At 41.4% G+C, this 17,385-nt stretch overlaps 1 protein-coding gene across 1 annotated transcript in view; it reads left to right on the top strand.

Moving 5' to 3' along the window:
• Positions 1-2,185: 2,185 nt before the first annotated feature.
• EFCAB13 (EF-hand calcium binding domain 13) overlaps positions 2,186-17,385 on the top strand; it is an 83,999-nt gene continuing 68,799 nt past the window's right edge. The window contains exons 1-10 of the mRNA XM_061592117.1: positions 2,186-2,274; positions 2,873-3,418; positions 4,206-4,403; positions 5,250-5,340; positions 7,284-7,405; positions 8,178-8,263; positions 8,654-8,797; positions 9,765-9,836; positions 12,972-13,115; positions 15,449-15,520. Of these exons, the coding sequence (XP_061448101.1) occupies positions 2,186-2,274; positions 2,873-3,418; positions 4,206-4,403; positions 5,250-5,340; positions 7,284-7,405; positions 8,178-8,263; positions 8,654-8,797; positions 9,765-9,836; positions 12,972-13,115; positions 15,449-15,520 (1,564 nt within the window). The remainder of the gene's footprint in view (positions 2,275-2,872; positions 3,419-4,205; positions 4,404-5,249; positions 5,341-7,283; positions 7,406-8,177; positions 8,264-8,653; positions 8,798-9,764; positions 9,837-12,971; positions 13,116-15,448; positions 15,521-17,385) is intronic.

Here is a 17,385-nt window from a genome sequence, read left to right as displayed (position 1 = left end):
CTCTGAATACCTCTTACCATGAAAACCATATGAACAGCGTATCCAAACAGTATATAAATTAATTTTAATTCCTATTTTAATTAACCTATAACATTTTTAAAGTTATAGGTGATTGATTTTCCTATTATAGTCCATGCAGAAGTCATCTGAGATTTTTGAACCAAAGTGAGGCTCTACCTTGGATCTGAACCAAAGCATGATCTGATAGTCCAAAGCAAAGCAACCTGCTGTCTGAAGCTCCCCTAGTAACACCATCTTTTTAGCTTTGGTATGTTAATTTCACACTTGTAATTAAAAGAGGCAGAGACCATTCAAAATTATTATATAGAAGTTAATTGAATATCTATAAAACTAAATAATGGTTTGTGGGGGAGTGGGTAACAAAACAGATCTCTTGTTGTCAGAGGCAGAGGGAAGAGCTTCCTCCATAGGAGAAACGTGCTGCCTCCATCAGAGGAAGTTTCTCAGGATCCAATTAATTTTGATCAACTGTATATGTAGACAAAGAAAAAGTATTAAGCTACTATTACATTATTAAGTATTATGTTACTGTTTTTGTAAGGAAGGAATTACGTATGTTAATTCTGGTTCCCCTGATGGTTGCACATAGACCATTATCAACTAATTATCAGTCTATGCCACTTAGGGGGAAAATGAGGTTTGGGGGGAATGTGATTGCATTTCTAAATATCAAAAAGGATTGCCTTGGCAAATAATGGTTAAGCAATGGATCAGGTTTTCCTTTCCCCAAGACACTGTGTGACCCTCTATCTAGGAGTTTTTCAAACAGAATCTAAAAGACCATCCATCAATGTTATTGTTGATGTCTTGGCCTTCAGTGGGGTGGGTTGAGTTACACAGAACCCATAAAGACTCTTCTGGCTCCATGATTCCATAATTATGGTCCCAGAATGATGTTAAGTGCGTGAGACCATCTTTTACAACTCAGGATGCATTTTACAGTATGTGGGTGATCTCTTACTCTATGACATCACTAGATCAGAACCTCTCCATGCAACAGTTGAGATCAAAGTAGTGGGAGAGAACTTGATGTGGAGGAGGGCTGCACATCCATCTCCAGAGAGCCAGTTCCATCAAACTCTCTTGGCCCCTCCTATCACTTGCTTGGCACCAAACTTGAGACCTCTTTCATGGTGCCAGGTGAAGATCAGCAATCCAAGAACTTCCCCTTGCTCACGTTGACTGTCCTTGTTGCACTACGCTCTTTTCTTTCCATTCTGGGTCCCCAGACATTGCCAAGAGCCTTCCTGATCCCTACAACTCATCGACAAGTGTGTTGTGGCAAGGGAGGCATTTTGTGTAAGTATTTCTGTTTGCACCTGTGAGGTAGCTGCCATCCTGGCTGAAGAGCTGCGAGCAGAAGTGGACAATGACTTCTGTTCTATCTCCACCTGAGACATGGAGGTATTCTTCACTCTTTGTATTGTGCCTTCCCTTTTTTAGGATTCATAGAACATCAGCACTAATGTGGGAGGAGCAAGACTTTGCAATCCAGAAGAATGGAAACCCCACTCAACTACGTAGGCAGGTAAATTCAGCCACTTTTCAGCTGTATTTTTATCAGACAATTTTAATAATGTTTTTCAAGAGTTACATAATAAATTCCAAATTCTAGCACATTTTTGGTGAAGTCTTCTTTCAATTTGAATTAAGATACCATATCCCTATTAAAAAATAAATAATAACCCCTGCTCTGAATTGTACTTACTTCCTCGCAACTATTGTAGCTGTTATTTATGAAATGTTTATTCAGTCAATATTTCAGTAGGGAAAAGCACTCTACGATGGTCAAATCACTCTGATTTTTATTATTAGTCCTTGTATGTTCCAGAGGTGATCCCTGCCTGCTACTAAAAATAGCCTCAGGCCTACACATTTTCTCAAGTTGATCTCAATGTCTTTAATTTCATGGAATGTAAAGAAATGGAAAAAACATATCATGGATGAAATACATTGGCTACAGCGGAAACAAAATGTTGTGTGAATTCAAAATGTGACTTTTTAAATATATGAAACTCACATTTCAAAACAGTTAAATTTCCATTTCAAATATTGATTTGAGCACACACGGCGGGAGGGATTATTTTGTTAATTGACCTCCATGGCAGTGTTTTCAAAGCTTCAGATAGCTGAGGCACAATTCTGCTGATTTAAAATGGGAGGCATGTTGCACTTCACCCTTGCACCTCAAAATGTTTGCTGTTACAGAGTGTTTTACGCACCCTCAGAGGAGCGCTACCCTCCTATTATAAGGTAGAGTTTCTATTCAGAGGTTTCATCCTCTGAGGGTGGATAATTGTGCTGTAGTTCTGCATCAGAAGCTATCAAATGATTGCATCGTACCTGATAAAAAGATTCAGCAGTAATCACTGTCCTCCCCTCCCCACTCTCACTGGCATCTGATAGGAGGGAGATAAGTCTAGTGCAGTGATCTATCCAGGCAAACACAACAGGAAGCAATGGTGCCATCAGGCTTTGGGGCAGAAGTCCAGGGTTCCTCTCAACAAAATTAGCAGGAGGACCCCAAAAGCAGCAGTGTTGGCTTCCTACCTTTTGGAGTAAGTGAAGAAATACATGTTACCATCTAAAGACCTCCCCACACAATATGACTCATCAAGTCCTGAGTCTAAAATTACCTAACTGCACTACTGCTAGTAGCATCCTATGGAGGTGGCTAAATGTGCTGCATTTCCATATCACGTATGATTGAATGTTCAAATAATATTCCATGCTGAGAAAAGGCAGAACCAGTCATCCCAAACTGAGTCCAATTATAGAGTGGCAAAGCCAGAAGAAAGGGACATACACAATGTCATCCATGTCTGTGACTGGGCTTTTTCTTCCATTACAGCACATCCCAAGATCTAAATGAGCAAGCAGAGGACAGCAAATCCCAAGACCCAAATGAGCAGAGTGAAGGTGATAGCAAATCCCAAGATCTAATTGAGCAGAGTGAAGGCGACAGAAAATCCCAAGATCTAACTGAGCAGAGTGAAGGTGACAGCAAATCCCAAGATCTAACTGAGCAGAGTGAAGGCGACAGCAAATCCCAAGATCTAACTGAGCAGAGCGAAGGTGACAGCAAATCCCAAGATCTAACTGAGCAGAGTGAAGGCGACAGCAAATCCCAAGATCTAACTGAACAGAGCAAAGGTGACAGTAAATCCCAAGACCTTAATGAGCAGTCTGGAGAGAGCAAATTTCAAGATGAGAAGGATCAGTATGAGGAGGGGCTTGAGACATCAGAGCAGCAACCACAGGAAGGGAAGGAGCACTCACAGACACGCAGCTCTAGTTCACGGGAAAAGAGCATAGCAGATCTGAAGGATGATCTCTCCAGCTTTCTTGCTACTGAACCAAGGACATCTGCTCGCTTCTCCTCACGCAGCTTTGACAGGTAAGGGAACAACTATACAGCAGAAAGTGATCTACCAGGAATTTCCTTCTCTACTATGGACTCGAGTTCATATTAGGGAACTTTTCAAATGTCCTTCGGTTCTAGAGCCTCTCAGGTTTTCCTTGTCTCTTCACATTTTTATGGCCTTAACCTTCAGTTGCCAAAGCTGAAAGGAATATCTGCCCAATGTGCCACACATCTGAAGATTCTTGAGAACTGTTTTTATTTCACTATTACAATAACAATATTCACTATTACAATAACATTATATGGTGGATGTCTTGTGATTATGTCATCCAGTTGTACCATAGAGTTGTCATCCTATCTGTAATAAGGATGGGAGAGAAATTTGATTCAGTTTGCATTTAAAGGTGAGCTTACCTAATTCACACTTTCCAAAACCATTTGAGAAACAAAACACAGTCTTTTTTCAACATTCACACTTCTCTGAATTTTACCGTTCTCTAGCCAAGTAATGTGAACAAAAATGCTGGGGTAAAGTGTCCAGAAAAAGGCATATGCATATGAAAAAAACATACAAAATGCATTATTTTAGGAGAACTTGCTTTGCAAAAATGTGTATATTAGGCAACACTGTATGCAAATATTAGAAGAAAATGGCACTAAGACGCTGATGAATTTTCATGAGGCCTTAAAAATAGTAATAATTGCAAACTGATGTGGAGAACTGAATTGAATATTAGAAAAATGAGAAACTGAGAGAAACTGAAATTGACAGATTCACCCATCCTAACCTGTGATTGACTTTTTTCTCTCTCCTTCATAGCAAATTCAGAGTCCTAAAGGAGACAGATTTGGTGGAGTCACAACCAGAGATATCAGAGCTGCAGTGTAAACATAAGGAAGGGCTTCCATTCTTCTGGAAGACTAGAGAAGAAGAATGGATGGATGAAATTGTACCGACTTGCCATGTCGCAAAACACAAGCTTTCCTACCACGACTGCTGCGGCTACAGTGCAGCTGAGTAAGCTGAAACAAAGGGCTGTGGCTGAAGGCACCTGACATTTATGATCTGAGCCTCACTTTGCTCCCTCCCTTTGCTGCTTTGTACCATTCTGGGGTACTTCTCAGGTTCTCTTCACAATGAGAATTCTCACATGATTTGTTTTAATTTTATAAAGACATTTAGACCCCATCCGCAGTACACATTTTAAAGCATTATAATAGCACATTAAAAAATCATGACTTCCTCCATAGAATCCTGGGAAATGTAGTTTGTTAAAGATGCCGAGAGTTGTATTCCCCTCACAGAGTTACAATTCTCAGATCTGTTTAACAGTCAGTCCCTCTTCCCAGGAAACCCTGGAAACTGTAGCCCTGTGAAGGTAACAGGAATCTCCCAGCAGCTCTCAGGACCCTTAACAAACTACAGGATTCTTTGGGGGAAGCCATGACTGTTTAAAGTGGTATGATACTGCTTTAAATATATATAGAGCAGATGGGGCTTTAGCCTTCAACACATGTATTTCCAAAGTTTTGCCACGTTAAAAACAACAACACTCCCACCACCTCCCTTCAGGCATTCAGCCCTTGTTCAGCTGAAGTGACTTTTTGCCAAACATGATATGTCACTGGGAGTCCCGGGAGGCCTTTTCCTAGTGTGGTTATATCCTTGGTTGGTGTTCTATTGCCACCCTGGGCTCCTACTGGGAGGAAGGGTGGGATATATATACCTAAATAAATAAATAAATAAAGCTGTGTCAGCTCTGAGGCCTGCCTTTACGGCCTTCAGGAGAAAGTGAAATCTAGGGAACAAACTAGGGACCAATCCCCAATGTGTTTTCTTTTCCACATTTCCCACTTTCCACAGGCAGTTGATCAAGCACAGCCCAATGCACCTTGCAAAGGGATCGCGTCACAGAGGCTTCTTTCAAAAACGCCCAAAGTTCAAAAGAAGTAAGGTGAGATTAGCGCCTTTGGACAGCATCCAGGTTTGGAGTTTGATCCTCTAGCTGACTGGTGTTTTTTTTTAACACTGTGGGCTCATTCAAACAGGAGCTGAACTTTGCAGTAAAGACTCAGCTTTTGCCATCGCAATAGATTTGCAAAGTCCACTCTTCCTACCTTCAAATCCACTGTTTTACTTTCACACAAGTAGGCATTCCTCTGGAAAGATTTAGTATTGTTGTTTCCTTGTGGCCCCACCCTTAATTTTACATGTTTACTCCCTCTGGAGTACCAATATTGCTAATGGAGAAGGAGAGGGTTTTTTGTCAGTTTCATTGTTTCTTATCAATTGCATGCCTCTCCAAGATTCAGCTGGGAGAGTGTGAGGGGTGCAATTGACACAAAACTGTATGAAACTGAAGGGGGAGTGAGTGAAAGGCAGCTTTTGTGGGCGGCAGAGAGAGAGGAAGCTGGCGATGGGCCATAAGAGAGCCCGCCCTCTTAAAAAAAACATTGAGGCAAAGTGTCTACATGGGGGAGCACATAAGATGGTTTTTCCTTTCCTTTTCACATTAAAATTGGATTGGTTTGATATGGGGAAATTGTGTGATAGCTGCTGATTGCCTGCACCATCATGTGAACCATGCAAATTAAATGGGGATGCAAGTAGCACCAATTTCACAGTAAGCCACTGTGTAAACCAGCCCAGAAAATCCAAGAAACCCTGGAGTCCCCCAGAAACATCAGGGGTTCCTCAATGAGAAGAGAAATGGTGGGCAAAAATTGCAAGAGAGACAGCTAGTTCACTACTACTGACCTTCTATAAAAAAGTACAGGGGGATGTTATGTGTCCTAGAGCACATGCTCAGTTCTAGCAGGGCAACAGCAATGACCAACATGCCTGGCTAGTGCCCTGTGTGCACTGAGTGTGTGTCTTGTTACTTGGCCAATGTACAGCAATTTCTTGTTAGACAAATCAGTCTCCTGATAGCGGGTTAGCCCTATCTCATCCTATTTCACTGAGGCACAGAGGACTGCTGGCTTTTTTTACTTACATTTCTTAGCTGTCTCTCTGACTTAAACAGTCTCCCAAGTTGCACACAATGTTTAAAAATAATTTTAAAATACCGTTTAAATATGCTACATGGGACTAAAAACACCAGGCAAAAGCTAAGAGGTGAGAGAACAAAGAACTATTTATCAGGGCCAACCCCCGTTCTGGGGCCTTGGTCTCTGGGAAATTACCTTCTCTGAATCTTATGCTCCATCATGGTGATGTAGACATGGCATAGGAACACAGGAAGCTGAGCCAGACCACTGGTCCATCTAGGTCAGTATTGCCTACACAAACTGACAGGAGCTCTCTAGGGTTTCAGAGAAGAGTCTTTCTTCAACCCAGCTGGAGATGCCAAGGACCTAGGATGCTCTTTATGCAAAAGAGATGCTCTGCTGCTGAGTTACATCCCTTCAAGGAAGAAGGAGGAGGAGGAGGAGGAGGAGGAGGAGGGAAAGACGCAATGATTCTTGCTCTTTGTTGGGTTCAATAGTTTTTGTTTGGTTTTGACTTAAGCCATGTCTCTGAAGTCAGCATAACATTATGCCTGATTGGAGACTGGAAGAGTATAGAATTTGGTATATGTCTCCTTCCCTGTCATATCCACATCATGCCTGTGTCCTGCTCTGTTTTGGTCTCTTACCAAATGAGTTTCACTGGTGGTGAAGATATGCCAGCATGAAGTTTTGCCAGCATGTCTGCGAAGTTACACCAACCTTGCCTCTACTTCCCCACTGATTTCACCTGGATGAAAAGTGGGCAGTGCTGAACTTCCTCCACAGATCTATGGGACTGGGGAGGTATGTAGGTGTAGAGAGGTCAGGAGCTGGTGCTTTCAGTCTCTTCCTTCCAAAACTGCCAGATGCTGAAGCTGAGCACATTTCTCTGTTCCCCTGTCCCCAGATCTCCTCCTCCACTGAGAGGATGCTGAAGGCAGGTGTCAAGAGGAAGAAAGAGTGCAGGGCATTTGCCAACATCCAGCCACGTAGGACCACCTCATCTGGAAGTTGCAGGTATTTGGGTAGGCTGGAATATCTGATGCAAGATGACAGGCATGTTTTGAACAAATTAATTAAGAATGGCTCTACCAATGGCTGTTAGCTATGATGGAACTTCCATGTTCACAGTAAGTATACTCCTGAATAATAGTTTCTGTGGACAAAGTGCAAGGGATGGTTGTAACATTATGCTTTTCTTGCAGGCTTCCCAGAAACATCTGGCTAGCCACTGCTGAAAACAGGATGCTAGGCAAGAAGAATAGCAATTTTTTGGTCTAAACCAGCAGTTTTCCTCAGTTCTTTGATCCTGTTTGCTTACTTTTTAGAGCATGAACTGTGGCACTTAAAAAGCTTTTCTAGGAGTGTGCCCCAGAGGGCTTGGCTTCGAGCTGGACTGCATATTATGGGCATTGTGGTCTGAAATGCAGAAAGCTGCTCTTCTGCTGCCTTTGTGGAATAGAAGTGGGGTATCTCAGGCCCCAATGCAGCCCTTCAGACCTCTGTATCTGGCCCTTAGGGTTCTCTCCAGGTGACACCTTCCTAAGCCACACATCCTCTCTCCAGGCCACACCCCTGAATGTTTTGTTATAATTGCTATTTTATTTCTTTGTTCTGTTGTGATTTGTGATTAAAACAATAAAGATTGGCTGAAGTCAGTAGGGGGGAAATAGGGAATATTCCATTATTTGCCAGCCGGTTGAGGCCTCTGCCTCCAAATCTGAGTTCCAGACTCATCGTAAGAGAGAAAGACAGAGAGAGAATCATTGTAATGATCAGTTGCATACATGTCTCTTGGCAGGAAGAGTAAAGCTTTGTACAATCTTTATACAACCTTCTGTGATGAGGAAGAACAGTTTGACCCATGTCTTCTACAGAGAGCAAAAGGTAATGAATTAGGAGAGTTGTTGTGTTGTGTTTCTCTAGCTAATAGAATTCACAATATCAGCAAATGTTATTTTGATAGAAATCTGGGCAGGGGATCCTTGTACTTCTTCTCCCAACATTGTTGCCTATGCTGCCCATGCACAGAGTCTCCTTTCACTGATGCAGCATAATTATGATGATGTCATCTTGGCAGCAGAGGCTTCTGTGCTTGCCAGGTGCGGCCTACTAAGTCAGCAAAACCACTGGTGTTGCCAAAATGGTCACATTCCAGTAAGCTCTATAGAGGAACCTGGCATCCAGAATCTGAAGATATTTCAGATTGGAGGTGGAGGGGTGAGGGGACACTGGTGAAGAAAAAGCCAGATCCACAACCTTATTCTTGCTTTTCAGGTCTTTTCAGGGCTTGCACCATCTTCAGTACCATCAAGAAGGGAAAAATTAACATCAGCAACCTCCTTCTTACCACACACACGCTAGGGATCCTGTTGACTAATGCAGAGATGCATCAGGCTCTCAAGTTCATCCCTATGGATGGTGCGTGCTAGCTCTCATTCACAGACGCCTCTCATTCACAGGTTTCTTTTACCAACAGTTGGGAACAGTTGGGCTCCTGCTGTGAGGAAGGGTGGGATATAAACAAACAAATAAAACAGGGGGGAGCCATTGATGAGCTTAGGTCCAATTGAAATGATTAGAATAGGGGCTGAATAATATGTTGGGGTCCCTTCCAACTTGAGGAGCCTTGACTTGAAAATTTCTGTGATGGGTTTTCTATTAGTGTAGGTTGCCTGAGATATAGCTGGTCAGAGCCTTGGACTTGCTAACAGCCCTGGGAAAGTTGCCCCCGGTACCTTTCCTTTATTAGAGAGATTACCTGATGATTCTCAATAGCTAGCCTTACCAATGGATAAGGAAATGACCAGACACTGTTCTGGAAGTGAAGTATGAGAGTCATTTTGAAGAAGGGTGTGTGCCTTTCTTCCCCCCCCCCTTCCTCTTCTTTCAGTTATGGATGATGTCCCCAAGTGGTGCATGTGAAAAAACTGCATATTGTACAGATAAAGATTGAGAACAGATAGCTGAGTTGATTCTAGAAGCATTTTAGGGTGGTGGTTGGCTCCCCTCCCCAAAATCTGATGTGGAAACAGTACATTTTGAGACATCTATCAAAGTGTTTAGTGCTATACCTCCACCTCTGCTCAACCTGTATATTTGTAAATAAACACAAATATTACAAAACGTTTGTAAGCCTGCAATGACCTCCTTCCAAAGGAAACCAAATCTGAGTAAGCACTGCACCTCTGAAACCTCTTATTGCTCAGAGAATTGAGGTGTGCATAATTAAATGAAACACACATGCCTTTATGCAAACTATCAAAATATTGCATAAAGAAGAAACCTGTTGAACTTTAAAAATTCCCCCCAAAAGCACTGAATACATATATTGTACTGCCCACCCCACATATTTACCAACTTATCTTGCTTCTTCTTCTCAATATAGCACATGGCAATCTCGATTTTGTTGACTTCCTGGATGTTCTGAAGGATACTTTGGCCTACAATAAAAGAGAGGGTATGTGGAGAAAAAATAGAGCAAACAGAGGAAAAATGGCTGTATTGTGATTGCTCACTCTGCCTGGGTGGCACTTTGTCTCAGGTCTGCAATCCAATATATGTCAACTGAGAAGTAAGCTTCATTGGGTTCATTGGGACTTACTCCCAGGTAAGTGTGTATTGGATTGCAGCCTAAATCAATTATAGGACTCCCCCAGCGTTCTTTCTTTCTTCATTTTTTTAAATTTATACCAGGTATGGGGAACTGTTGGCTCTCCAGACGCTGCTAAATTACAATTCCCATCAGCCCCAACAAACATGGTCAATGGCCAGTGATGATAGGAGTTGTAATTCAGCAACATCTGGAGGGCCAAAGGTTCCCCACACCTGATTTCAACACTAAGCCTGTATGACTTAAATACAGATTGAGAGCAACTCATACCACTACATGTGAGTTCTGTCTGTTAAGAATGTTGAAGATTTCACCACACACATGGAGAGAAAGGTGGAGGGGATAGAAATCATACACAGGCCTTGTTCACACATCATGGTAAATCATAGTCATTTACCATGATTATACCTTTCTGATCTATATCACTCCCTACTTGGGCTAGGAGGAAACAAACCATGATCCTTGGTAGTGTCATGTCTGTAGCCAATATTATGGCTTACTGATCAGAGTTTGTTGGAGCAAAACAAACCACAACCCCTGGTTTGTTCATAACCTTTAAACCATGCTAATGGGGAGGAAGCAAACAGCCCAGTCATGGTAAACTATTAACTGTGGTTTGTTGTGATATGCAAACTGGATCACTGTGAAGGAGTCAAGGAGGAGGGATTCTTTCCATCTCTTTTTTGCTTTCTCTTATCTCTGTTTTTCTTAGCAACACATTTTCCCTGCTCAACCTGCCCCCCTCCAAGTTGTAGGAAATATTGGCCACTAGGTGAGATATAAGGAGAGATAAAAAAAGAACAGAGACAGGCTTTCCCTTTGTGTTTATTATGTATGCTTTCCATGCCCCCCAACCCCCAGCTTTCTCTGCCTGATTGTAAGGGAAGAACAACCTTCAGATTGTCAATAAATAATTCTCTCATTTGGTAGGGGGACGCTCTTTGTGGTGTTGACTGTTAAGTCGCCAGGCTCTGATTGTGTAATTTGCATTGTTCAAGATGCCTTACTTCAATCCAACCCAGAATCTAAGTTACCACTGGGAAGCCTTTATTACTTCTCTCTTGTGGTCTTTTTCTTCATCAACGTAACTGGAAAAAATGCTGGATTCAAACAGGTTTTACCTCTTTCCTGATCACTCAAAAACAGATGGGTGGGTTGGACCAGTTATCAAGCACAAAACATAGCATTACATTGTGCACATGTAAACCAAGAGTGCTTCAAACTGCAGACTTTTAGTGGTACCCAGTCATTGCTCTTCTGTTGTAAGCTATATGAAAAATTGCAGCAGAATTTCTACCCTTCAATGAGTATATCTGTGTTTGTGTGTGTATGTGTTTACGTGTACGTGCATCCCTCCATGTTCCATCCACATGAATGGGTGTAAGATGTGTGACTGACGGAGTAACAATGCACATAATATGCATGCTATTTTAACAGCACATTTTTAATCAATATTTTCATTTGCACCAAATTGGTTTAAGCCCTATTGTGCAACTGTTTCAATTATTTAAAAATATATAAAGGTGAAAAAGCATTTTAGCACAAGTTTGATAACTGATTTTTAAAACAAAAACAAAACATGCTGCTAAAAAGGTGCTGACTAGAAAAGTTACAGTAAAGATGTGCCAAAGTGGGAAGGAGCGGTGATAGGGCTCAACAATCTGATATAACATTGCACATGCCACAACCATGCCTCTTAAAAAAGTTGGAAAAGTAACAACAGAGGTGATCTACACCTACACAAATTATGTCACCATTCTGCTCCTCCCCCACCCTGGAAGAAAAACAATGTTTTGATGGCAAGGACATTTTAAAAGTGAGTGAACAAAGAGTTGGCATTCCATAACAACCCAAGTTTCACACTTCCTTTACAAAGCAAATAAGTAGCAGTACCACAAACAAATGGAAAATTAAAGGTTCCAGACCTTAAACTCATACTTTTAATATAGACACCTGATACTTTAATGTAGACACCTGTGATCTGTCATTTTATTTCTATATTCTTTGAAGTCTGATTTGTTGATACAGAAGTTGTATCCATACTATATGTTACAACGGAATAAAAAGTTGTAACTATAACAATACAAAAAAGTTAGAGAAGTCTACAGGCAAAGAATTGGATAGTTTGGAAGTCAATATATGAAATTCAAACCCTGTCATCAATGCACTTCTTCTGGGCTTAAAGTAGTGCTTCAACAGCTATGGACTTGAACAGTAGTCTGTGCTGTTCAACAGGTGATACTATTCCAGAAGTGGATGCAAGCAGGTGACTTTACCCACAACTTAATTGTCTCATCCATCTACTTCAGGTGAGGGGAACCTTTGGTCCTCTAGATGTTGCTGAACCAACTCCCATCATCCCTGACCATTGGCCATGCTTGCTGAGACTGATGGGAGTTGTAGTTCGGCAACATCTGGAAAGCCAAAGGTTCCCCACAACTGAGGTATTTTTTACTTCTCTGTAGTTTCTTTGTTTTTTGCTTCTTTGTAAACCGCTTAGAGGTTTTATTTACAATTAAGTGGTATACAAATTCTATTAAATAAATACATTTTTCCTTCCCTCACCAAAGCTGCTGCACACATTCTGCTGCTGAAGGTTTTGTTCCCTGGCCTTGAATGTTCCATGATATCACACCAGCTCAGCCCAATCAGTGTAAAAAGTTTTACCAGCTCAGCTAGTAAGTGTTGCAAACTTCATTGGTACCAGTGTGGTAACCAATTGTTGTAAACTGCCCAGAGAGCTTCGGCTGTCGGGCGGTATAAAAATGCAATCAATAAATAAATTGAGAATATGGCCCAAACATGAAATTTACTAACATACTCCTTGGCACGAAGAACTAGGGCAAATATAGTTTCTCTTGCAACTCTCTGCTTGCCCAGATCCTTCCACTGGAATTGAGGAATGAAGGGAATGATTATTATTATGCACTAATTGTATAATTTTTTTCTTTTCTTTTTTTTCTTCCCCTGCACTTTCTACAGCTCTTCAGAATGCTCTGTTCGTTTTCAGAAACATTAGGAAAGACATGGTAGCCATTGATGAACTGGAGCCAATTTTGGCTTGTCTGGGAGTCACTTTGAGTCCCAACATTGTAGAACAGGCAGTAGGATGCACTCGGGTTACCTGTAAGTACCCACCAATTTCAATGTGTATTGAAGTGGGATGATGGGAGTTGTAGTTCAAAAAAACACTGAATGTGGTTTTGTTCAACTGGAAATTTCCCTGACCTAAGCAGAAGATGCTAATTTTTACTAGAAATTTTACTAGAATTTTTACAGAAAAGTTCTCTTAATCCAAGCTTAGAATAGACTTGGGGGTTCATTAGACCTACCTCTAAGGAGAAATGAGATTGATAAAATCCTAAATTTTCATCCAGCTTAATTTGAAACCCAATCCAGAGAAACACTTCTGACTTCCCTGGCCTCTCATTTTCCCTTTCTTGAAAGAAGGGAGCTACATTCCTCTATTACTTTTAGCACTGAGCCAAAATTTACATCCAAAACATCTTCTTCTAAAATTGGGAGGTGAAATTGGGATGGGAGGGGAGGAAGAGAAAGGAAATCTAGAGATTTTAGGGATGAGAGAAAATTGAGAAATGTTCAGAGGCAGGGAGTCTTATAGTTTAGAACCAAAATATATGAAGGACTACCCCCATATGAGCTTACCTGCACCTCAAGATCATCCACAGATGTCCTCTTCTTGATTCCAAATCCATATTTGTTTGGCATAAGGGGCAGGCTTTCTTTCTGATACTACACCTAAACTTCAGAACTCCCTGCCTGAAGAAGTTTGTTTTGCCACCTCCTTGCTGCCATAGCATTGACATTTTCTAGCTTAGGAAGGCCTTTGACCTTTTAGAAGCTAAACTGCACTACTTGACCTTGCTGAAACTGGTATGGAACTATTCTGTCTGCGATTTATTTTTATTTTTTTACTGCTGTGATTTTTAATTGCTTTCATTTGCTGGCTTGCCATTTTTGTTGCCTTTTTGTTCTGTTTGGTTGGTTCTTGTTTTGTATTTTATTTCTGCTGTTAGTTGCCTTGAACTGAATGAGAAAAGGTGGGATATAAAGGTTGAGCAACCCTCTGGGGGACACATGCCAAAAATGGGCATGGCCAAAGGCAAAATGGGTGGAGCAAACAGACTTGCCTCTTTGTACAATAGGCTACATTCTAGCCAGAGGTTAGAAAGTCAACATTTTCTGTGTGTATGCACACCTCTGTCTTACATCCAGGCAAGCAAGAAGCCTTATCAAAGGACAATTTCCAGTCAGGCAAAAGTACTTCAGGAGGCTGCAGAGCAGGGCTAGTGAGAGAGGGGGTGGCCCGGATAGAGACGGTATCGCCTGGGGAAAGCCTTGAGGGCTGGACAGCAAGGTCTGAGGTTCCCCATCCTGGCTGTACAGCATTGCTGTTACCAGCTGCTATCTCTTCCCACAAGGAAACCTCTCTCCCGCATATATACAAAGGCCTGGCATAGCATGGTTCCCAGGGGGACTCTGGGAATAAAAATGATCTCACCAGTAAAAGTGATCAGAAGCAACTCAGCCGCCACTTGTCATGGCAAAAAAAGTACTGTTCCAAAATGGGGGGGGGAGAGAGAGAGAGCACTGTTGCGTCCACTTTCCCCAATACATTCCAACCTGATTTTTTAAAATTTACTCCCCCCCCAAAAAAAATTGTTGCTATGATCTCTTTTGCAGCCTGAAAATTGGGCCTTTTTCACTAAGCACTAATAGGGGGAAATTAAGATGCTACTGCAGTGAATGGGGGGGCCATCCCCTAGGAGGACTGTCATGGACGGACATCCCCCTCACCTTGTCTTTTTGCCTCTGCAGCCTGTTAATTCTCCCCTTGTTCAGTGTACTGGAGGAAGGTCATTCCATTACATTGGACTGAAAAGGTGGATCATTTTACAGGGGCTAAGAATGACTTGTAAAAATGGCCCTAGATTTGTATGTGGAAGATCTTGGATCATTTCCAAGGTGACATTGTTCCTTCACCTATCTCTGGAAGCATCTCTAGTTATTCCATATCTATCTGTAATCTCTTCTCTAATCTCCATCTGTGTCTTTTGAACCTTGCTGGAGAACTCTCTGGTTAGAAAAATTCCACTGGTGGCCCTTTTCACCTTTCACCTGATTTGCCCCACTTTTCTGGAAGTTTATTTATTCCAAATGGTACCAAAATGACCAACCCAGCAAATAAAAACTGACATCTTGTTGACTAAAAGTGACATCCCAAATACATATAACCAAGGTGAGCAAAATCCCAAGATGGAAGACCAACAGGACTGGACATTGGTGGACCTCTTTGGGGAGGCAAGGATCTGTGACTGAGAAGGGCCTTTTCCACATTGCATCAAGCTTAAAAGTGGGAATCCTTAAGCATGTGAGCTTAAATGGGGAGACGTATTCCCTGAGGTAAGCAGGACCCAGTTCCTTTCATTCTATTACAGGGGATGGGAAAATAAACATCTCAGAATTTCTGTCAATTGTGAGAGGACCATCAAGTCGCTATAAGGAATTGGGTAAGTGACCATTGCCCTTAAATTAGGCTGGGATCAATTTGAAGAAATTTTGTAAGGTTCCTCTACTAAGTGGAATGGTATAATTATTAAAATAAGCATTTTTAGTACTTTGAACACACTGAATGTGTTTCAGAAGCATTCTCTTTGTGTAATCAAGGGGTAGGGAAGCTGCAGCTATCAAGATGTCACCTGAGTGCAACTCCCATCATTCTTAACCATTGGTCACACTCGATGGGGCTGATGGGAGTTGGAGTCCAACATTTGGAGAGCTTCAGGTTCCTCACCACTGTTGTAACACTTACAACACTACACAACTGGTTGGGATTATTACCTTGATATAACAGATGTAGGGTGGATGGGGACTGGGCTGAGCTTGAAAGTGATACAGGCTGTGGACACATTACTAGCTCAAAACTCAGCTCAAACATGTTTGTCTCAATTCAGATCAAAGCTGGTTTCAGGAAAAAAATATCAAAATGCAGTATTTCATAAGAAACGACAGGATAGGCATGGATTGTGGTCAACATTCTGTGTGCACTGCTTCCCAAACCAGCTGTGGGAGTGCACTGAATGCAGAGTAAACAGGAGTGTCTACACATCCACACTAAGGCTACTTAGTGTGTTTGTGGCAAAAGTTAGATTTGAAGTGAAATTTCATTTGCTTTCAATCTCTTCAGCATCAATCAATGCACTTACGTCATTGTACATAGGGGGAGCTAGATTGTGGCAACAGCCCCATCCTACCCCTGCCATTATATGCACATTTATTTGCATGTCTGTAATATGCCAACACATACACTAACTGACCCTGGCTGGTACTTTTACCCTGATGCCCCTGATGCTGAGATACGACAGACACCCACTATCTGTACTTTCTGGAGCAAATTGGAAGATATCTTTGTTTCAATAAGCTTTTCCAGCTTGATGAAAAGGCCTTAGATGTTCATTTTCCATTTTTGAAACCTCTCTCCAGCGACTTTTTTGTACTGTTTTTAAAAATATTTTAGCAGTTTTTATTATATGCTAGTAAATTGCCTTGACACACGTAAAAATCCATTCATAACTTAAAACATCATCATCATCCTGTAGCTCAACTACTTCCAGCATTCCATAGGGCCTGGGAGCTCACAGGTCCTCTCCAAGCCATTTTAGATTATTTTTTTTAAAGGTTTCCCTTTCATTTCAAACTTCTGCATACCTAGTGAGTACCATGAGTATAGCCCTGTGCAGGTGTTCGGCTGAATGCTTGTGGGCTAAAAGCAGAAAGTGAGTACTGAAAGTTCTAACATCTCAACATATGCTGACTCCATTTCAGACCTTCCCACGTTAAGAGGGATACGCATTTAAAGCACATGACTTCCCCCCTCCCCAAAATAATGGGAACTGTAGGTTGTTAAGGGTACTGGGAAGTTGTAGCTCTGCAAGGGGGAAATCACAGTTCCCAGGATTCTTTAGGGAAAGTCATGTGCATTATTTTATTATTATTATTATTACTATTATTATTGATTAGATTTGTTAGTTGCTTGTTACCTGAAGGTCTCCAAGTGACTTACAACATAATTAAAAATAAAAATATCATACCATAAAAACAAAACAATACAACACCTATACAGATATAGAAAGCTTTGTCAGCACACTAATAACATGTGCATTGGGTGTGATTTAAATGTATGGTGTGGATCTGCCCCTTATGTAGAAACCATTATTTTCCTTCGGGGTAGCCCTGTTTTGTTTCCAAAACCATAGACACTACTAGACTACCCAAGTTTGGTACTGGAGGGAATTATAGCACTAGCCTATCTTACAGATTTGTTTTATAGTGATTATGTATGGGAAAGGCTTTAAACAATTTAAATTTGCTGAGA

This window comes from Rhineura floridana, chromosome 11, assembly GCF_030035675.1.
Source record: "Rhineura floridana isolate rRhiFlo1 chromosome 11, rRhiFlo1.hap2, whole genome shotgun sequence".
Lineage (NCBI taxonomy): Eukaryota > Metazoa > Chordata > Lepidosauria > Squamata > Rhineuridae > Rhineura > Rhineura floridana.
This window is presented reverse-complemented; position numbering and strand designations above follow the sequence as displayed.